This window comes from Cyanistes caeruleus, chromosome 2 (assembly GCF_971803275.1).
Source record: "Cyanistes caeruleus chromosome 2, bCyaCae1.hap1.1, whole genome shotgun sequence".
NCBI classification, from domain to species: domain Eukaryota; kingdom Metazoa; phylum Chordata; class Aves; order Passeriformes; family Paridae; genus Cyanistes; species Cyanistes caeruleus.
The window spans coordinates 94,738,746-94,761,190 of NC_141702.1; the positions used below are offsets into that span (position 1 = coordinate 94,738,746).

At 35.2% G+C, this 22,445-nt stretch overlaps 1 protein-coding gene across 2 annotated transcripts in view; it reads left to right on the forward strand.

The window, feature by feature from the left end:
* The window catches only part of LRPPRC (leucine rich pentatricopeptide repeat containing), an 86,807-nt gene that overhangs the window by 49,592 nt on the left and 14,770 nt on the right, over nucleotides 1–22,445 (forward strand). For both annotated transcript variants that reach the window (XM_023922757.2, XM_086878439.1), the window contains exons 25-30: nucleotides 137–243; nucleotides 12,610–12,678; nucleotides 12,926–13,016; nucleotides 15,394–15,536; nucleotides 15,649–15,730; nucleotides 18,971–19,088. In XM_023922757.2, the coding sequence (XP_023778525.2) occupies nucleotides 137–243; nucleotides 12,610–12,678; nucleotides 12,926–13,016; nucleotides 15,394–15,536; nucleotides 15,649–15,730; nucleotides 18,971–19,088 (610 nt within the window). The remainder of the gene's footprint in view (nucleotides 1–136; nucleotides 244–12,609; nucleotides 12,679–12,925; nucleotides 13,017–15,393; nucleotides 15,537–15,648; nucleotides 15,731–18,970; nucleotides 19,089–22,445) is intronic.

Consider the following 22,445-nt stretch of genomic DNA (forward strand, 5'->3'; position numbering starts at 1 on the left):
ATAGGTTATATAAGCTCAATATATAGCTCATTATAGCTCTTTTATGAGGCTTGGAAAATATTGGTATTAGGAATGTCTGACATAAATGTTGAAATACTTCAATATATTGAGTAAATGAGTATTATTCTGTCTTCAGTTTCAGATTTTATAAGCAGAGAATATGGTGACATGATGGCTCTTTACGATCTCTTCTTCGCCTTCTTGCAAACAGGAAAATACAAAGAGGCCAAGAAGGTCATCGAGGTGGGATTTTAACTATAGTACTCTAATCGTGCAGCTATTTAGACTCTTAATTAGAAACATTCAAAGTTTTTAACCTTTAATTAGACTTGTTCCGATTCATGTTAATAGAATGCAATCCCAGTAATAAAAAGCTCTTGGCCAGCTTTATTTTGTATAATTACAATTCAGAAGAGAGACAGTTGTCTTGTACATTGAAATTGTTTCCTCACTTTTTCAAATTTGCTCTTATATATCAAAATGATATTTGCATATTAAATATCGGATTGTGGAACAATTAAATTAAACTGGCTTTCCTGGGTGTAAAGTTGCTAATCCTCTTTCCGAAGGAATTCTTTGTTCTTAAAAGCACTGGAATTTAATTTGCTGCAGACCATGCTCAGATTTATTTGTAATGCTTGTCTACAAGTTAATCAGCCAAACAAGCGCTGTCTGCTACTGTTTGGCATTTAATTTAGCATTTCTTCTCTCTCTTCCTTTTTCAGGATAGTAAGCTGCTTATAGGAAGTGGTAGGTGACAAACTTGGTCTATTTAGGATTAGTATATTTTATCTAGACTTGATTGAAATTGTGCTTACTGAAATTGATAAGTCAAAGGGGCAGCTGCAGAGTCTGCCCAGATTGTGATTATTTTTTCTTCTTAACACAGTTGTATGTTTTTAAAATACTGCATAAGTTTTCCACTTAATTTATGGAAGGAGGCATCTTGCAGAAGAAGTAATAGTTTGTCCTCAGCATTTTTGTGTTATGCACATACACAACTCTAACCTTATTTTTGGGGGTTTTTTTCCTTCCTGAGATAAACAATGCTTTTTCTCCTAGTTCCCCTTAGAGTATCTGAAATATCAGCTATCCTGCTTGAATTGTCTAATGGAATTCTTGCATTTAAAAAGTCTTAACTGAAAATCTGTTCGTTTGTCTGTGGTGGAACAATACTGTCCTGTTGTGGGATGTGTGGCTATTGCTAAGCACAGTGTCGAAACATTGGAATTTTTGTTTTGAGAGGGTGTTTTGGAGCTCAAATCTTAGAATGCACAAGAACAGAAATATCAGTACCTGATGACAGATGACACTGAGGAGTTGAGGTTTTTTTTAACAGTGATTAAAGCATATGGGAGGTAAAAGTATGAAATTTGAGATTTTGAAGTAAAATTAAAGCTAAATTAACAAAACTGTTACGTCATGTGATTTAATTGATTTGATATTGATCTTTCATTGATATTGGAATTTAATTTCTCATAATCCGTGTTGGTATCTGGAGCTCAGCAATTGTTAATAGGATAATAAGCAAGTTATCAAATTGCCGGGGCTTCAGAGCCTTCAGAGACTCTTGTCATTTTCTTAAAACATGCCAGACTCTCCTTGCAGGTATCCAGTATTTGGTGATTGATCACAAGTTACTACTAACCACATAAGTATGTTTAAGCATAAATCTGAACACTAAATATCTGGAGATGAAATGGAAGTTTTCCTGCCTTTTTGCTATCTAAAGTATTGTTATCTAACTTCTATGAAGTATGAATTAGAGCTTTGTTTATGTAGTGGAGGAGGAGCTGATTTAAATTACAGAATTTTTAGTAGTGTAGGTTTTTATCTAGGGATAGTATGCATGTATTTTACTACTGGAAAAAGTGTTAAATCAATTACTATATAGTGCATAATATTTTAAGTATGCTTTTGTTATGTCACAATATGTTAAGTACCTTCAAAGAAATTGTTTCCAAAAGGGGAGGACAGAAATCTTATAATTGATATTTTGCTGAAGAAGAAAATTGTTTGTATTGTTTTAAAACATAAGTTCCTATTTGATTTTTGATTTTTTGGGAAGCAAAAGCCTTAATCGGTATGTGAAATGGTGTATATGTATATAAAAAATGACGTGTATGTGTATTATTTTCTCTAGTCCGGTGGGTTTTGTGACTAAATTACTTCTCTTGATGGTCATCTCTGATTATTTTTCTATCTTTGCTTGTGAAATAATATTCAGTGAAGGAGATTACTTGGTGCTGCTTTCTCTTTTAGGTGCTATTGCATGTACCTTTAAGCATATACTTTAATCAAGTAATGCTGATTATGATGGTCAATTAATTTTAATGATATTGTTTGTTTTTGACAATATCTATGGAATTTGTAAGGGATATCTAAAAGAATAGTAATAAAGCTGGGAAGAGAGCTAAGGAAAAGAACGCTGGAGGATATGGTTGCTGAAATGGGATTTTTACTCGCTGGAGACCACTGTCTCTGCTTGCTCTTGCTATTTTTAGAAATTAGAGGTACACCAGATGCTTTTGTGAAACTTAGGGATAAGTGCTGCTTTGAAAAACTTGGAACTCAAAGCCCCAGGAATGAAAAAATAACTCCTAAATCTCAGATCTTTGGTAAAATGAAAGTGGGTGACAATACTGGCAAAGGACGAAGGGTAAGATTTGAGTGAGATTATAAAAATCAGGTCAGACTTGTGTATGTTACATTATCTGGCCACAAATGTGTTGTGAATGCATATATATGCAAGATCATGTTATGAGATATAATGAGAAAGCTGAAAGCTCTGGACCTTATCTGCTTGGTGGAATAAAACAAAGACTAATCAGAGAATGAGAGTGTGAGAGGCAATGAAAGGGAAATACACAGGAGATGAGGCAAAGGATTTGTCTGACCAATTCTAGAACAGCTAGACTGCAGCATGTGGTAGTTTGGTAGTGGGAGTCTCTTCTGAGGCAATGCTGACTGGAATAGAAACTGTGTTTGAGAAAATTGTGGGGGAAATGCTGTTTCTGAGGCATCATGGGGTTTGTGTGATAAGGTAACAGTTTGCAGTATTGTTGAGTTGCCTTGTTAAACACTTTAAAGTCTTGTTCTCAGAGACAAAGCTACAGATAAGGTAGCCTTGGCTGCTTTGTTAAGTGTAAGTCTATTTTATTCAAGCTGTGCTTGGAGATTCCTGAGCCCCAGAAGTTGTCTTGATGGATGCTGTTTGGCTTTGCACTGAAAACAAGTTCTACCAATGCGTGCTGTAGTAGTACATCAAGACGTTATTTAGTCTTCTTAATTGCACCTCAACTGGTAAGTTAGCTCCAAAATGAACTTGGCTCATCTCTCTTCTTGCCCCTTACCACAAGGTCGCATACTAGCTTGCTTTCCCTTGGATTGGCACAGCATGACTTCTATGTCACCAAATCTAGCTCTGGATACTTAGGATTTTTTTCCCTTACTGAGAAAGGCAGCTTAATTGCCTTTTGTCCTTGAATGCTGTTTTTCCTAAAGAAAAAAGGAAGAAAATTAGGTCAGTATGTTTTGCCTTTAACTAAACTAAACTACATTAAAACTAATGAAGGCTAAAAGAAAGGGATGGGATTTTCAATAAATAGGATTAGGGAAGAAGTACCTTCTAAAAAATACTTTACCTATCCTCTAAAATGTTTTCTTATTTCAAAAGTATTTAATCAGATCTCCTCCTGGAGAGAGGTCTTATATAATTATGTGGAGAGAATCTAGAAGAATTGTTTGACCTTATGTTCTTCTAAGTCTGGTATATGAATGGTAAAAGAATATTCTAGGGTCTACCTGTTGCCTGTACTGGACAGTTAAAAGTCCCTTTTGTTTACTCAGCTGTTGATTGCCACTTTATTTACCAGATGCTTAAGATCTAGGCTAATGGGAAGGTCATCCAGAAGAGTAGGAGTGAAAAAGGGAATGTTACACCACCTTGGAAGAATTTACTTACTCCTTTTTTCACCTGTTACTCTGTTTTCATACTGCATAGTGGTTTACAAATTTCACTACTCAGAGTAGTTAAAAAATAGTTGATGTCAGCCATTTTTGTTGGATTTAATATTTTGGTCATCTCTGAATCTTTCACCAAGATCTCTTAACTTGCAGCTGTTTTGCATTCATGATAGTAGACTATTTCTTGACTCACTTTTTTTCCCTCATTTACTCGTGCTGAATGCAGCTATTTAAATACCCACTGAATTAGTGTGTAGTGCAGCCTATGTCCACTCTTGGCTTTTTCTGAAAAGATCTGTGTCTCGTTCAGTACTGTAACAGTCCTGCTGCAGAGGGTCAAGCAAAGCCCATCTACAAATCTGCTTACTGAGAGTCTGAACCAACTTTTAATGCAGAAGAAATTAACATTTCATTGCTGTGACTGAACAGGCAAGGTATTAAACTGTTGTTAAACCATTTCTGCACTGTATCAATAAAATCATTGCACACTAAATCAAGTTTCATTGTACAGCAAAATACTTACTGAAATCCAACAAACAATGCTATGTTCAGAAAAGTATCAGGTCACTTGTATTTTTAGTTGGGAGCATATGTAGTCCTCTGATAAGAAGTAGGAGTTGGTAGCAGTGTTCCAGTGTCTTCGTGTTGTTTGGCAGATGCCTATTGAAATCTTTTAAGATCAAATCACATCAGCTGTTAGAATAACAGCTTTTAATTTGCTCCTTCAGTGAAAGAGTAAAAGCTCTTATTTCTTCTCTGGTTTTGGTTTTGCTGGAAATGAAGGCAAAGAGGATTGGAATACAGGGAAAGATCTCAGAACTATGTAGCAGAGTTTTTTAGTAGAAGTTCAACCTGTGTATTTTGTTTGTCCTCCACTAGAGGAGCCTTCCTTGAAAATGGCTAGGGGAAAGCGCATGGCTTCAGAATTCTTGGAACCAGATTTTAATCAAGTGTAGTACTATTTCCATCTACTCTCATACTAAAGATGTTGTTTATATTTAGTAATTAAATTTATCATACCATATCCCACATATCTTTAGACATTAGTGTGAAGAATTCAGGGACAAATGGTAATGAAGTAATTTAATGAAGTGTGTTCCATTGTGAAGAAATGTAAAAAAAGACATTTGCTGCTGCAATCTGGGACCGGACAAAAGAACTGGTTTGGATGAGTTTAGTGTGCATGAATATATCTAACAACAGATGTCAAGTTAATTTAGGAGGTAAATAGATTTAAGCAAAGAATTGTGACATTCGTTGTCAGCAGACCTCAAGATACCAGTTGCCATTGGATTTAATCTGCCATAAAAACAATGAGAATATTTCTACATGATATTGAGAGATTACAACCTTCTTTCATCCAGATTGCTTTTTTTAAGAGTCTGCATCATAAAATTGAGTCCTGCTGATTTTATGCTGGAGATGAACTACCAGGAGAAGATGCTTTCTTGATTTGTGACAGCAGGGTTGAGGGAGCGAGGGGGGTGCATGGGTTGTGTGTAATTTAGTGATGGTTATATCTAGTGTCTGAATTTATTTACAAAGACTTATTTCTGGTCCTCTTGAGAAAAAAGTGAAGGTGATTAAAACAAAATTTAAATGTTTGTGAACAAGATTGTATTAGATAATGGTGGTCTGAGATTTAGGAATAGTTTGTAGGGGGTGTAATAGCTTTTATTAGAGTAACTGTATACAACTGAGATGGAGGGGAAAGAGCTTTAAAGCATGCAAGTCCTATAATTATAAGAAAAGATTCTGTTTTAAAATTCTTGCTATTCAGTCCTGTTAGTCCAATAAAATCATTACTTCTCCTTCTGAAACTGGATTCTGATGCAGTTAGTTATTAGTGAAGTTGGATTTTCTTTCCATGCAAAGATGTATGTGGGTTAATTTAAAAAAGGGTGCTTACTAGTTCAGTGCATGTTATTTAGAAGTTTTTAAGTATTCCTTTCTTACAGGGAAGAGATCTGTTTCAAATACGTAAATTTGGTAAAGGAGAGGACTACTGAAAAAATTTCTTCCCAAAAGGAAGATGGTAATGTGTTCAGAATGTGGGATTATGGCAAAATCTGTGCATCTTTTCTTAGCTCCAGGGACTTTGTGTTAGAAGGAAGAGGTTTATAATGCTTTTTTTAAATTCATCTTACACTGTTAAACCACATTACAAGGCCAAGGGCAAATTTTTGCTCTATTTTGAGTCTAGGATAACCTTCAGGACTTTGTTTTAAGCAAGAGTTTTTGTGTATTTTTGTGTTACCATTTCTTCCAGTGTGATTATGGTTGTGAATGTCTACTAATTTTTTTTTTGTAATAATATTTCACTGTGCAAATTATCTTGGAAAACTTACTGGTAAATAGAGTATTCCAATAGTAATTAAATGTACATCAGTTTCAGTTGTCTTGAGTGATGATAAAGTTGTAAAATTCTACCCTACTTTTTTATTATTTTTGGAAAATAATCAAATTGCCTGATACTTTTTAAATGTTTGCCTAACATAAAGCTGCGTATATTCCTCTATCAATTGAAATAAAGAAAATGAGTATTTACTCAACAGATACTTGGGTTGGTAAAGTCAGTGAACTGTGAAACAGGCAGAAGTGTATTTGAAGCAAATACATACTTGGGAAGAAAAAAAGCCACAAACCAACAGTACAAACTTACCCAGTGGAGACTGGGTAAGCTTTGTATTTTCTTTCTGTGAACTACCGCTGCTTTTTACATCAAAATTGACCTAGTAGAAGTTGACTGGTTGCTACTTTGTGTGATTGTGGGATAGGCAGAAAGGAGAGCATGAGCTTGAATTCTCATCAGTCTCAGGAGAACAGTTACTGAGGATAGATGTGTAGACATGTGTCCCTTTATGTTTCATTAAATATCTGGTACTGCAAATAAAGTATCAACTATACTGTAGCTGAGTAGGCTCCACCTGCAGTGGAGCAACCCATAAATTTTGATATTCCAGTATTACATTAGAGTACTTGCCCTCATTTTCAAAAATGAAAAGTAGACATATCGAAGCTACAGATATAGTTGTTTTCAAGCTTACATACAATTATCCCTTGCCAAAAAAGTTGAACAAGAGTCCACATATTTTAGATGAGTTTGTCTTTAAAGAATTCAATGTTATGGGGGCCATATTTTGTTTAGACGTATTTATTTCTGGGCAAAATTGCTTATAAAGAGGAAAAGAAAGCACTCATTTTTTAGAGAGCTTGCAATATTTTCTTTTGTTTAGAGGGAGTAAAGTGAGTGAGGATGTCTCTCTGTGCCATCACCAAAGAAACCATTTTTTAAATCATTGAGAACTAAACTTTTTTCAAAGTGGAAAATGAACTTGCAGAAAAAATATTGCTTCCATTGACAGCCATTGACAGCCGTAGCTGTAATGTCATCCTGATAGTATAATGACTTAAAGGAGAGCTGAGCTAGGAGAGCACTAATATGTTTTATTGGACAGTTGATATGATTGCAACAGGCAAGATGCTTTTTGATGCACAGATTATTTTTAGATCCCTCAGTCTCTAAAGCTGGATCTTTTGTGAGCTTCTGAACTATTGTTTAAAAATTCAGAGCCAATAATCAAAATAGGGTTTTTTTCCCCTGTATATTCAACAATGATACTTCACTTAGACTTGGCTGTAAAGACTGTAGCGGGAGAAATACAGCAAGGTGGTGTACCTGCATACATATAAACTCAAGATGTAAGATAATTTTTAAAATAATGTAAATGTGTTAGTTGGTATTCTTAAAAAACTAATCCATGGTTATTTGAAAGTAAAGGAGTGTTCAGCAGGAGAAAAAAAATAATAGAAGTGTAAAACCGTTTTAATCGTCTCATTCAATAACTACACTAGGATGGCTACATAAGGTACAGAAATTTTATATGTGTTCTAACTTTCTGATTAAGAAGTTCACCCATTGCTTAGTAGAAGTGAGGACTTCTGCCACAAGGAAAACATCCAGTATTTGTGTTGTAAACAGCTTTTTTTAAATTGCCTGCTATGCAAAAATATCCCAGGCTTCATTAAAACTGTATGGAATTTGTGAGGTTTTGATAGACATTTTTGTGGAATCAGGGAAAAATCTGTCTTTAAATTTAGAACTTCTTATCAAGTGTTCTGTTTTCCTTGATGCTTACGTTGGAGAGAGCTGTTAGGAATGACACACATCAGTTCTTATAGCTGTCTGCCCAAGGCTGTCTGCTTGGAGAAGTAATGCATTTTCCTGCAAGACATTGCTTTGGCATCTAAATCTCAGTAACTGGTTCTGGTACTGGTAGCATAAGTCTGTTATTGCTGCTGATGTAACTCTTCATGAAATGTTCTTCTTCCTTTAGCAGCATTAGCTGTCTTTTACTATTACTGGCTTTTTTAGCCGCAAAGAGAGGAATGAATGGATCTATCCTTCCAAAGAATACCATCAGAAAGTGCAACATGGATGACTTCTACAAAATTTTGCTGTTTCTTTCCAATATGTTTGAATTAGTGATTATAGTAGAACTGTTTCCATAAGAAAAGACTGAACTTTTTGCAAAGAAAATACAGAAATGTTGAAGTAAACGTAAACCACTTAAAATGGTCGGGGTTCAACTTGCATAGTTAGAATTGATGTGTTATTCACAGTGAAGTTATGAAAGGCTAGAATAAGTCGACTAGTATACGCAAGAATTATTTTGCCAAACAGCACTCACTTGTCATTTGTGAACGTGCAGTGTTGGAAGGTTAAAACCAAAGCTCTCCATCTCATGTCACATATATGCCAAATGAAAAATGCTGCTGCTGGTTCTTAATCAGTTATGCAACCTTATCCAGCAAAAGTGGCACTGTTTTGGGGTAGTTCTCAACTCTTAGTTTGCTGAAAGTCATCTTTTTGCACACAACTCAGGGCTTCTGGTCTATATGTTGTCTTTTGTTGTTTTTCTCTGTAAGTAGGTTTTGTGTTTAAAGATAAAAAGTTCAGTTTAGGCAAGTGGAGAGGAGTAAATAAATCTTTTCATATGTCTTCTGTAATTTTTTAAATTTTTTTTTTGCTAGAAAAGCTTTTTTGAAAGTAAAATAACCAGTGTGGCTCTACTGGCTGTAGCAATTACAGAATACTAATGTAAACAGAATTTGAATATTTCTATCATTATTTAAAAATCTGAAAAAGCCTCTAATAGATTCCTCTCTGACAGGTCAATATTTTTGCAAACAATGTGTTTTCTTTTAGCCGTAATAGGTACAAATTAGCTTAAATAAAAATGTTAGTACAGAAGATCTTCTGATTGGACCCCTTCAATCACCTGTCTGAAGTGACTGGCTCTCAGGAGGAGGAGAACAAATCAAATGGTTTCAGTGTGTTAGGACTGTTGCATTTGCATGATTGAGTGCTGCTTGACAAGAGTTTTTCTGAAGATGCAGCATATTTTTCCCTTTCTGATTAGTGTTCTTTACTGTGTGTGAAGGTGTAGAATCAGTGAGTAAATTGGTGTGGGTATAAGTATAGAATAAGTGTAATTGTCATAGAATTACAAAATATGCTGAGTTGGAAGGGCCCATCAGGATCATCGAGTCCCACTCCTGGCCCTGTGTAGGACAACCCAAGAATCACATCACATGTTAATTTTGATCAAAACTGTGGACTGATTTGTATAAGAGATACAGTGAAGTAGCTGAATTCTGCTTAGCCTAGAGAAGAAGCAGGGAATTATTTTATATACTAATCATTAAATTAGTATGAAATTGAGATAATAAAGAAAAATTAATTGTATATCATCTTCTAATACAAAATCCAGAGATTTTGAATGAAGGTAGTAGAAGTTAGGCTGAAACAAATCAAAAGTGGTAGTATTTTGGTTGTTCTTTGCATAAGGTCGTGGAGGCAACCCATTGCCAGAAGATGTGATAAATCTGAAGGGGTTTCAGGGGCAACCAGAAGAGCTCATGGAAATAACTTACTAGAGCCAGTGTGATGCACTGAACCTCAGGTAGTTGGAGGGTGGAAGAGCACTAAAGGGAAAATATTGCTGTGTTTTCTGACATTTTATATTCTTCTATAGTTACTGTTCCAGAGAGCATAACAAGGTTTGATTTGGTACAGTACAACTGTTTTATATTTCAAAAGAATGTAAAAACCAGAAATCTGTGTTTGGTTTATATGCTGGATGAATTGCTTGAGACTCTGAAACAAAAAAAAAAAAAAAGCCCAGCAAAACAAAGAAACCACTAAGACTCAATATAGATATTTTTATTTTTTTTTAGTCCACTGAAACAAGCAAGATCAAAACTGTAAATGGGAATTTGAAAGAGTAATTATAGTTTTTTACTTTTTTTCCTTGATTCCTTGCATTTTGTTGTTCTTTATTTTAGTCTGCTGTATTGTAGAAATACTACTTGCTGCTAAATGCAATGTTTAAAATTCCCTAAGATTGTAAGGGATAAGCTACAAATATGGACTATCAGGCAAGCCCTAGAGATTTAGTTAATCTGACCTAGATGTTCTTTTGATGATTGAGACCTGCAGTATGTGAAAACACATCTCAATTTCAAAATGAAACACAAGGATATCTGTTGTATAACTCAGCTGTCCTTGTAGTGACAGACACATCAATCATTTCTGAACAGGAGAGGATTTACTATAAAAAGTTTTTAGCTTTCGAGCTGTTGAGTTCATTGGCATTCGGATCAGCAATGATATTGGAAGTTGTAAGTGAATTCAGCATTTGAATTTTACCATGTCCTAAAGAGGATTAGCTACACATGCAAGCCACATACTTCTTTCTTTTTCATTTTCAAGAGCCTGTTGTGTTTCAAGAGCCTGTTGTGTAAGATGTTAATTCTTGACTTAGTTTTTAGCTCAGTTTCATTTTTATGTGAAACTACTTGGTAGCAGTTTAAAAAAGCGCTGAACAGGTACCTATAAATGTAACTGTGGGGAGAGGGAAAATACAGACAAAGAAGTAATTGGAAAAAAAGCATGTACCTGGAAAACTGTGTTTATATATACCACTTGGAATATGTGGGAAACCACAATTTTTCTGTAACCTTCTGGGCTGAGACTATTCTAACCGTACAGCTAAACACAAAGAGATGCTCCATGTTGAGGAGCTGTGGGATTAGCATCCTGTTTTTCGCAAACCCTTTGCTGACTTCATAGAATGGTTGGGTGATTGCTGGGATTATATGGCCTAACATTTACTCTGCAGAACACTGTTTCCTGTATATTCAGCAGAATTTAGGAGTTTTCACTAAAACTAAATGAAATTTTGCATGCTGGTTTTCTGGTGTATGCTGAATTATTTCCGAAAGATTCAAGGGTAGTAATTCTGCGCTTGGAGAATATGGGAAAAGGAAATTACCTGTGTTTAAAAGAGAGAAGGTAAATTCACATTTCCAATAGTAATTGTTTCCATTGTTTTGCAACTGAACCTTAATATTTCTCACAGCATTTTGTTCAAGCTGCCTCTTTTGTGCAAACTGGCATTCAAATTTTTAAAGTTGCCCTTCACATTTAAACTGTAGAGATTTCTTACAATCTTAAAACCTAAAAGCCTTCAAGAGTCAAAACACATGTTTTTCTGTGGGGGTGAGCAGACATTTCCTTGGAATTACTTTAAGCTATATTAATGTGAATCTGGATGTTTGAAATGAAAAACAGAGTCCACTCTGTAAATTATATTTGTGCCAAGACAACATACTATAAAGCAAGGAAATCCGAGTATCTGAGGGAGGGAAGGCCAAGAGGTAAAAATTATGGATGCTTTGCACACATTTTGCTGTAACCTTTTTTAGGTATGTTGGATGTGAGTAGGTAAAAGGAGTGACATGTCTCTTCAAAAAATTTTCCTTTCTTTATTTAAGAATTTATTTAAGTTGAGGAACTCCTGATTATGGCATATGGTGCTGGGAAGGCACAGTGTGGTTTTCTATGCCAGATGGAGTTTTAAGGATTGAAACCTTTTCTTTGAGCACGTGTATAATGTAGCTGCAGTCTGCTTGAAACAACAAAGGAATGAATAAGCTAACTCACAACCTGAGAAAGTCAGTAACAGAAAGAACTGTGGCATGCTGACAGTTACACAACAGTTCTCTGTGTGCACACACTTAAGGACAAGCATTAACTGTCTTAGCCTTAAGAGTAAATCTTGAGCCTTCTGTTTTGGGGTAGGAATTACCCTACAGCTACTATATCTGGAATCTGTATGGTATATTGGCATCACCAAATGGTGATGGTGCAGTTCAGAAGCATGGTTTTCTAGCTGCTAAGTTGCAATGGTGCTGAATGCAAATATTTCATTGTGAAAACAGTTTGAAAACATTTGGTATAATTCTTTACCTTGAGTAATAAAAAGAATTACTATAGGTAGCACCACCTATTAATGTGGTGATAGAAGTTATTTAACATTTCAGTTCATCTGAAGTGTATTTTACATGAACTCTTTCAGCAATGTTGAACCAAAAAGGAGAATGTCTTGTGTAAGATGACCACAATTTTTATGTGTCATAAATGCAACTTAACATGATTATTTGTGAGCTTGTAGTTTCATTTAGATTTCACAAAACAAACAAAAGCTATGAACTTTTGTTATGAATACCTATATTATGTTTATTTTCCCTTAGAATGTTCTATGTGCAGTAATGTATTCTTGTGGAAATATTTTACAGACTCCTGGCTTGAGAGCACATTCTGGAAGATTGCAGTGGTTTGCAAAAAAGTGTATATTAAATAAACAGGTATGTGACTCATGGTGTGTTCTATGGAACTGTCATTTTACTCCAACAAAAATTGTTTTGAAATATTTTCTCTCTTGATTTTTATGTTTGTGAAAGGCATGTGACAGGCTGATGAGGTGAACTTAATGCTGGTGTGTACTTAAACAGAAATACTATTTTAGCTGAATGCACACAGTATGTATGTGCACCTATAAAGAAAAATAATTGTCTGCCTGAGGTATAACTATGTTCTTCTTTCTTTTTGAAGATGGAAACTTTGGAACAGTTGGTAGAATTAACTCGAAATCTGTTTGAATGTGATAGAGATGAGATGTACTACCACCTGCTCGAACTGTGTGGTAAGTGAGCTTGAGATCTTTTTCATGTTTGTAATCTGTTTTACTTTGTGGTTGGAGATGAGACATAACCCTGGAGAGAAGCTATATCTTGATACACAATTAATCTGGGTACCGTTTCTGAGGCATCTTGTCTGGGAGGAGAGGTCAGGGGCTTGGTTTGGTTTTTTTTTTTCATCTGGAGACCTGAATGCTTACTTAGTACAGAGTATGCGTGTGTAGATGGATGGATGGATGTAATATAGACATATGTAGTACAAGTTTTCCAATGCATGCTATTGTCTGGTCTTATAATTTGAAAGTTAATTCTGTTTTTGCTTTCAATGTGCTTAGAGAAGAAAACCTGCTCTCCTGTTATCTTCTTAACTGATAATAATCAGGAGTCTCCTGTAATGAGATCTGGTTCCAAAAGGTGCATATATTTTTTAAATTTACTTATTTTTCACCATCCACAATCTAGCTTTTGCATTGTTTATAGTCATGAAACAGTTTTTAAAACTGGAAGTTCATTTCTGTGCTACAGACTTAGTGTAGGATGCACCTATGAGACTTTCATTCCTCTTTTCTTTGTTTTTCAGTCTATGTCGGGTTTGTTATTCAGTGTATTATACTATATTATAAAGGATTAAAATTTTGGAGATCTATCTTAAAGTACTGAAAAAACACTGTGTTAAGATTGGGTATGGATCACTATAGGGTATGGAGCACTAAACAGTAAATTGGGACATAAAGCATTACAGGGATTTCTGTGTACTTCGGTAATGCATGTACATATATCTATATATTATTGAGCTGTTACAGGAGTTTGATATATCTGGAAAACTTGCTTTTGAGTTTGAAGTAATTTTAGGCTGTATATTGTATCTCCATGTATATTTTTGGTTGGGTAGGACAATTGATCCAGGCCCCTTCCCCACTGCACTTAGCTACTGCAGGAGAAGACAGAAGTACTTGCACAAAAAAGAATGACCAGAGACCCCTGTAAGAATTTTGCTGCTTTTTTTTTTCATTTCCTGAAGCCTTGGAAAGCTTCAAAGAAAACAAAAAAAAAAGTAGCGTTACCTAATTCTGGCTTTACACATACTGGTTCACCATCAAGAATCAAGTAGGCCTGAAAATCAATCTTTTCTCAACAGGGAGAGAACCTTCCTATTTCCCCACTCATCCTGTTCACCTCTGGCAATTACTAAGTCTGACAGTGTGCCTGCTAGGAAGAGAATCTAAGAAGATACAATTCATCAAATTCTGTCATGCAAAATCTTCAGTCTTCTTTCAGAAGACAGAACCAATTCCATCTATTCAAAGAAGTGGAAAACATTTGTGGGTTTCTGTCACCATGAGAGACAAAAGCCATGCATAATCCTGCTTTCAACCATTTTAGATTACCTATCAAAGCTGCCCCATGCACAACTACAGTAGTACTGTCATTGTGTACCAAAACCATAACTTCAGGTCTATTTTAGGCATATAAAAAAGAACCTACCTTTTAGTCCAAGCAGTAATCAAAAATGTTGAAAACAAGGCATTTGATTATCACAGAATAATTTATGCTGGAGAAAACCTCAGGACTTTAAGCCTAGGCTGTTTCCTGGAGCTAAGATAGCTCCAAAGTTGGCTCACATCATAGCCTTGTTTAGTAAAGGTTTGGGTGCCTCCAACAGTAGCGATCAAAGAGTCTTTCTGAACAACATGATCCAGGATTTGATCGTTCTCAGATATTCTATTGCTGCAGCTTTCAAACATCACCTTTTGACCTTGGCTCTGCACTTATGAGGATAGACTGATTCTTGAAGAGTCAGTGAAGAATTTAAAAGATTTGCATGTATAGTGGGAGAACTAAGCCTGATCTGAATAAAAAGCCAAGGTAGTTTATTGAGAAGGCTATTTCTGCTTTAGAGGGCTCATTTTTACCAGGGTGTAAATCAGTAGTGTCTGAGAGTCATAAATCTTCACAATTGGTCCTGCAAAGCTAGAAAATACAAAGGCAACAGGAAATCACCTGCTGTAGGTAGTTAAATGGTAGTTAACTGTTTTCTTTCACAAAGTCCAGATTTCTGTTTATTTGCAGTTGTGTACAGTGATGCATATATAAATTTCAATTAACAGTCTAGAACAATAGAACTGATGAGCTGGGCTGATCACTTCTGCACTACTTTTGAGGTGATTTTTCATTTATCTGAAAATTCATATAACCCTTGGGGTTTTTTTCTGGCATCCTCTATGTATTAAAATAGTTGAAAACTTCAAACTGATGATTGTATGAAGCAGAAGTAAGTGATAAACTGATGAATTATTTTCCAAAGACATCATTTTGAATCACCTTAGATATGAATGTATATTCTAAATTTGCTTTTATCTGAAGATATTAATCTTGTTTCAGAGAGCAACAAGGACTGGGGAAAGGCTGAAAGTATTTGGACTAAAATTCAAGAAGAAAATATTGTTCCTCGTGAGAAAACGCTAATTTTGCTTGCTGATATATTTGAGAAAAATGGTCAGGTTGTTCCATTTGAGGTACCTAAGGTAAGTGGAGTTGAACTTTCCTAGCTAACAACATTTAGGAACATATTTCTTCTTATTAAAAAAGCATTTATGGATAGCATTACAGTAATTTAAATGTTTGTTTCTTTTAAAGGGTAGGTCTGAAGATAGCAGAAGTGCTACTAGTGGGGAAGAACTGAAAATATGGATGCTTTGCAAGAAAAATAAGGCAAAAGGTAAACTGAAATCCACTGTGGGTTTTTTGCCCCTTCCACATTAATCTTTAGAGCTCTTCTGTGGAACTTCCCAGTCTCTGCTGAAAACAGAATTAAATTATGCATGGATGTTTGCCTTTGCATACTGAAGAGCAGAGTGTATTTCAGTGCTGTTCCTTTGATTTAGTTTGTGTTTAATCACTGGAGATTCATTCCTATCCATCTCATCCCAAAGCAGGGTGACAGAAGAAGAAATAGCTTTACTGGACCTTACAAAACAGGGAGGAAATCCCAGAATGTGTCAGGCTGGAAGGGTGGGTCATCTGGTCCAGCCTTTTTGCTCAGGCAGTCTCATCCTTGAGCACATGCAACAAGATCTTTGAATATCTCTAATGATGAGACTCCACAACTCTCTAGGCAATCTGTTGCAGTGTTTAGAGTGTTTGTTCAGTGTGCAGAGCATTTGAATATTCTGGAAATACTTATTTTCTTCATTTATACTTTAGTAAGTAACTAGGTACCTCACTTGAAAGTGGTATAGAAAATTGAGTTCAATGGGTTTAAAAATTAATTTTGCTGAATGAGGAAGATTTATAAATGCCAGACACCTAGTAATTTTCTTCCCTAAGTGTAATCAGTATATTTTACGGGTCGGATGCAGATTTTTAAGCTCTTGAGTTTTTAAAAGAAGAGTGTATCAGTCATTCAGACATTTAACTTACACTGTTAGTGAAATCACCATCTTGAGTTATTCAGTCTAAATACTCAGTTTATTTAGATTAGGAGTCTAAAGTTGAGTCTGGACATTCTGCATACTGGCAGCGCAGCACCATGTTTTGTATATGAAATTAAGAATCATGTATTATGGCAGACATTATGTTTTCGAGAAATTATTCATGCTGGTAACTGTTGAGTATCATAAGAAAATGAGAAATGCAGAAATATTTCCTTTGAAAATCACAAAATCAAGGGAATGCACTTCATGAAATTTTCACTAGGAAAGTGTCCTGTGCCTTTGGTATCATAAATGATTAAGTGGAGAGCAGGAAGAAACAAAATAAATATGCCTTAGACTTTGCTGGGAGACTAGTTTAAAACAAAAATATAAAATAGAACTTCTGTGATGACTTTGGATATTGAACTTAGCAATAAATCACTCCTGCATATTTTATTTAAAGGTGCAGTATTTGGGAGAAAGTGGTCTAGGGAAGAAAATGTTCCAGCTATGCTGGAAAACAATTTGTCTTCTTGGAAGACTGTTCTCTTGGCCTTAAAAAAACCTAAAAACTCTCAGCTGTTGCTTTTTTTTTTTTTTTATATAACAGTATCATGTAATTTTGGTGTAACAGGGCAGCTTTTTGATGGAAAAAAGATTAACTCAATCTAGTTATGTAACTATTCAATGAACTCACCAAGTTTGACACGTTTTGATAATCTGTTCTCCAAAGTGCTTGATTTATGCAAAGTCATATTTTCATTTTTGTCTTGATTCCCCAGTGTGAGAACTTGACTCTAGGGGATCATGTAACACATATCCCAAACAGTCACAATTCCTGAAACAGATTTGACTGTCTTGAGAACTGAGACTTTCTTGGCAAGTTGTCACTTTTCTAACAAATATTTCTGCTTGAAATAGCTGGTAAAACACAATATGATTTTGAAACCAGGAAATTTCTCTTTTGAATGCTAATATATTTTAATAATTTTAGATGCCATCTGAAGAAGTAATAAGCTGATAATACATGATCAGGCATATATCTCAGTTCAGGATTGATCTAGGTATACTTCAGATATGCTTCTTGCAGAAATGCAAAATGAAGTTGAGAAAAAAATCTGAATAGCATGATCATTCCAAGATTAGGACTGACATACACAACAAAATTGATAGAAATATTTTTAATTCTTCATTGAACTAGTCATTACCAAAAAACATTCAAAAATTAAATATATTTCCTTACATGTTATCTTACATGTTATGGATTGTGATAATTGATGGTAACATATGCTTGACATCATGACCACTATTGGCAAGGTCCATTTCTGTACCTAACTGAAAGTAATATTTAAACACAGGGTGAAATCCTAGTTCAGTCTGAAGACAGTGGATCTTTTGTACACTTCATCTCTGTTCATATATATATTTAACAAAGTTTCAAGCATACAAAGTAGATTCAATGGCCATAATTCTAATTATTAATTTGGTGTAGGAGTCTGATGTAAATAATAAATTTTATGCTTAGCCGTTTCTGCGCCTACATTTCAAGAGGTTTTTGTGTATATGTGTTGGCTGAAGAAGTTTAAGGTGCAAACAGAAAGGCATAACAACAGGTTTGATTAAAGTTCCATCATGCGCTGTACTAAGTATAATTAATGTGATGCTTCTTATGACATTAAGATTCAAATGAGTTGTCTTCATCTTTACTTTCAAAGTAGAAGAAAAAGCTTGATGCTTAACTGTAAAATTTGTGGTGATAGTCCAACTATTTCTCATAAGTTTCAAAGGTTGTGGCTATGATTTGAATTAGCAAAGGGATTATTTAATGAGTCATTAAAAGAAATGTGCAATCACTGTTTAGATATAAAAGATCATTTGTGGTTCTTAATACAGTTTTCTAGCATGTGTTACAGTGTGGATGGCAGTTCTAGCTGCATGCATATAGCTGCATAATCTTGTTTCAGAAAAATAAATGACTGAAAACTGTGCTTATCATTTTTTCCCCCTTTTTGGTAACATCTTTTCATACAGTGACAGTTATTGTGAATGCATGAAATAAAACTGTTAATCAGTCAAACAAATGCAGTGTAGTTTACTTGCTAAATATCTGTATATTTGTAAATTGTATGTTTTGTATAAATCTTGTCGTAGCCAAATAATTTGATCTCCCCATATTGGAATCGCCTCCTATATTATTTGTTAAATGCTGTTGTGATCATGCACCAGACACTGTAACTGTATACCCCAGAATTAGGTGTTGCTTTAAAAATCGTGAGTCTTCCCCTTCTAACCAGCTACGTTGATATTGAAGCAACAGCCACATATAAAGGAAGAGTGGTAGCAAACTTTTTCTCCTGTAGAAGTGTATGTTGATTGTTTGTATACTGGCAGTTTTAAGCAAGCTGTGATCTGCAGCTCTGGGCTTAAAGATGTAAGCAAAGGATACATCCATTAAAGATGGACCTTTTTCAATGAATAGGTGATTTTTCTGTGATCAGTGTTCTTGCAGTATGACACTTCCTTTTGTCTTTCCTACTCTTTTTTAGAGGCCTACAATATTTTCAGGAGAATGCGGAAATATGAGTCTCATCATTCCTGTGACTTCCTTATAAAAGCATTGTTAGCACAGAATTGTCTTGATGAAGCCCTTGATGTGAAACGCATGTAAGGCTCTTCTTTATTTGGGGGATTTTATTGGCTCAGAGAGAGGGGTTAAATAATTTCTAGATCATTTTCAGGTGAGTCCTTATCTTCTGATGTGAAAACAGGTCATGACTAGTGATAAGGAGCTGGTAAGAAATACACCAGTGTTTCATGGGGCAGTATGCCACATTTTTAAAAAGGTACTGGAGTGACAGTGTGTATTGCTAATAACTCATTTCAAATAACAATCTGAACAAATGTACTTGGCATCAGAGCTGAAAGTCTACCCTTCTGGCAGTCTGCCTTTTCCTCTTTAGAGCCATATCCAAACAGACAAGATTCCTTCACTTAGCTGCCCGTGAGCCTTCCCCTGAATGCCTGTCCCTGCTGCTGTCCTACTCTGCCCACACTCTCTGGCAGCTGGCTGCCTGCCAAATGCAAAATGGTACATTTGACTGTGATGCCAGTGGCTAGGAGATGACCATAAACCTTAGATCCAACTCTTACACTTCTGAAATAAATCCAACCTGCTGTCATGAATTATTAGAAGGAAAGGAATTGAATTAACCTTTACTGAGTTGTATGGTACGACACTTGCTTTAATTATTGCCTGTAACATTTGTTCTGGTCAGGTTATAGGCTTTAAAGTGTCAGTGTAGAGTTCAGAAGAACAAAAATTTGAGTTTAAAGATTTTAAGTCTTTTAATTTATTCGACTAAAACAAGACTGGTGGTTGTCATCAAGTGTGCTCACTGAATGAATACAGTGGATTTGAGAGTGCCTGTAGGTGAATTACCTGTAGGTAGTACTGTAAAAAAAACTACTAGTTTTTAGAGCCAACTTAGTTTCTTATGTCCAGGAACAGTCTAGTTTAAGAAAATATTGATTATTTTGATGTTTTCTTTAAAAGTGTTTAGACTGGAGGCATGTCTTCCATTGAAAAAGTGTTTGAGTTCTGCATTCAGAAGAACAAATAGTGCTTTTTCAAATAGCTCTCAGCAAGTGGGCTTTATAGAAAGTAATGTTTGTGCCTGCAGGATATATGGCTTATATCAAGGGAAAACCAAATCAGTTTATCAGATTGATCTCCCTGTAATGCAAGTAACAGATGAATCTTTGCAAATAGAAGATGGAGGGGAGATGTTTCGGGGAGTACAAAGAAGGTTGATAAAATTTAGGTACTTTGTTTCAGTGAAAATACTCAAGTATCTAAAGATGTATTGGAAGGTCCTTCAGGGAAGAAGCTTGAAACATTGTACTGAAGGTTTGTTCATGGATCCACTGCTTCCCTGCTCTACAACTCAAACACACTTGTAAGGAATATGCACAAAGAAGTGCATAATACCAGCAGTAATTTGCACATTGGAAGAGGAGAAAGAAGGTAGTGGTTTGTTCCTAGTATTTTAAGGATTCAGAATTGTCGCTTTAGATAAGTGTTGTAGTATGTAAATTCAAAATTCAGGAAAAAAATTGGAAAGACTGAAAAGGTCGGAGATGTGAGCCTCTGAAGTTTGAGATGTTTAGGAGTAAAGTAACAGGATTTTTTAAGAGATTTTCTTCTTGGTTACTGGTCAAAGCCAACTATGATCATAGCCCTGGTGCTTTTAATAACTCTCCTACTCCATCTTGTACCATAGAAATGCCAAATAATGACAGTTTGAGAGGCTTCTAACAACTTACTGTTTCATTAAGACAGAAACTGCTTCGTATTGGTCATGTTCAAGGCATATCTGTGTGGCTTTTTTTCTAGTAAAAAAATGATGCTTTTATTAATAATTTTTAAAAGCTTGTAAGTTCTAAGTCATTCACTGAACTAGAGAAAGTGATTGTGTGTGCCTGTGATTGAGGAATAAAAAATCTGTGCGTTTAACACACATTTCTGGACGCTTCAGAATTTTTCCAGTCTTATACTAAAAAGATATTACTCCTACAAAGCCTGAATGTGTCCGTTGGCCTGAAACTTGTTCAGCTCCTAATATTTTCATAAAATACAAGAAAGCTACCTTCATTTAGATACATATGACTCATTTTACTGTTTGAAGCCAAATTTGAAAGGTAAATAATATGTAGATAGTCTTACTGTAGCCATTAGCATAGGCAAAAAAATAACTACTATTTTTATAACTTAAAAATGTCCAATAACTTCAAAACGTCCCCTGTTACTAGAACTGAAGAACTTCCTTGAGAAATCAATGTGGCACTCCTACACCGCCTTTGAAAGAAGCAAACACCAGACATCATAGAGCATTACTGATCTGTTAGTCAACCCAAATGTAGTTGCTTTCACATTCTAGAATTGTTTTGAGGAATATTTACTGTGTTTAGTCCAAGAAGTTTTAAATAGAAATTTAGGAGTATTGGAATGATGGATTAGTTCTGTAATAGTAGCTAACATCTATTTAATCACACTAAAGATTGGAAGATTGGAGAAAGTAAATCCTTTGTTATATGTAATTTACAGTCTCATGCATGAATTGTTGACTTAAGGGCTTTGACAGATGGGACAAAGGGAAAAAAAAAGGCGGAACTGAGCAGTGGGTGCTTAGGCAGGGATTAAGGGGATTGGTTGGGAGAGTAAGAAAATCCGGAGTCCAGTGACTGCATTTGTGAGCCTGGGAGGCTGAAAGTGACTGAGAGGATAGTCATATTGTGTGCAATGTGAAGGATTTTCTTGGGATTGAGGAGAACAATTTAGCAATGACCCTGCTTACCTCCCAATCCGCTCAGCCCCTAAGTTCAAGTAGGTAGGCTGCTCAGTTGTTTGCCACAAGATGATCAGTGAGGTTTATCTTGATTGCTGATATGGTAAATGGCAATGCCCTCCTTTGCTCTGTAGAGATTTTGTAATCTAGAAATGAACATTTGTAAAGTTATCCTTATATATTAAAAATGGGGCTTGGCTATATGTCATTTAAGAGCAGGAACATTTTGTAGTATGAGACTGATGTGATTGCTGGTTATTCTCTCTTGACTAATTTCTAGAGTGTTGGAAAAGCTTTAGCAGGGTTACTAAAGTAAAGGCTGTCTTTGCTGTACATAGATAAAGTTTTGTATTGCAGTAGACAAGGAATTGATAAGTGAAATACAATTTTACTGTGGCTAAGGCAGCAAATGTAGGATGTTCACTTTAAAACCTGTATACATTTAGATGACAGAAATTTGAAAATTAATCAACCAAATGATAAGGTGTTAGTTCATAATATGCTTTAGTTTATGTTTAAAATATACAGTGCTGAAAATAAATGTTTCATTTTTATTTCTGAAAGAATAGTTTTATATTTTATAATTATGGTGACTATTGAAAAAAGAAGAAAAAGTATCCCGCTTAGGATACAACAGAACAATGCAGGGCATGCAGTTATTTTAGTCATCTAATAT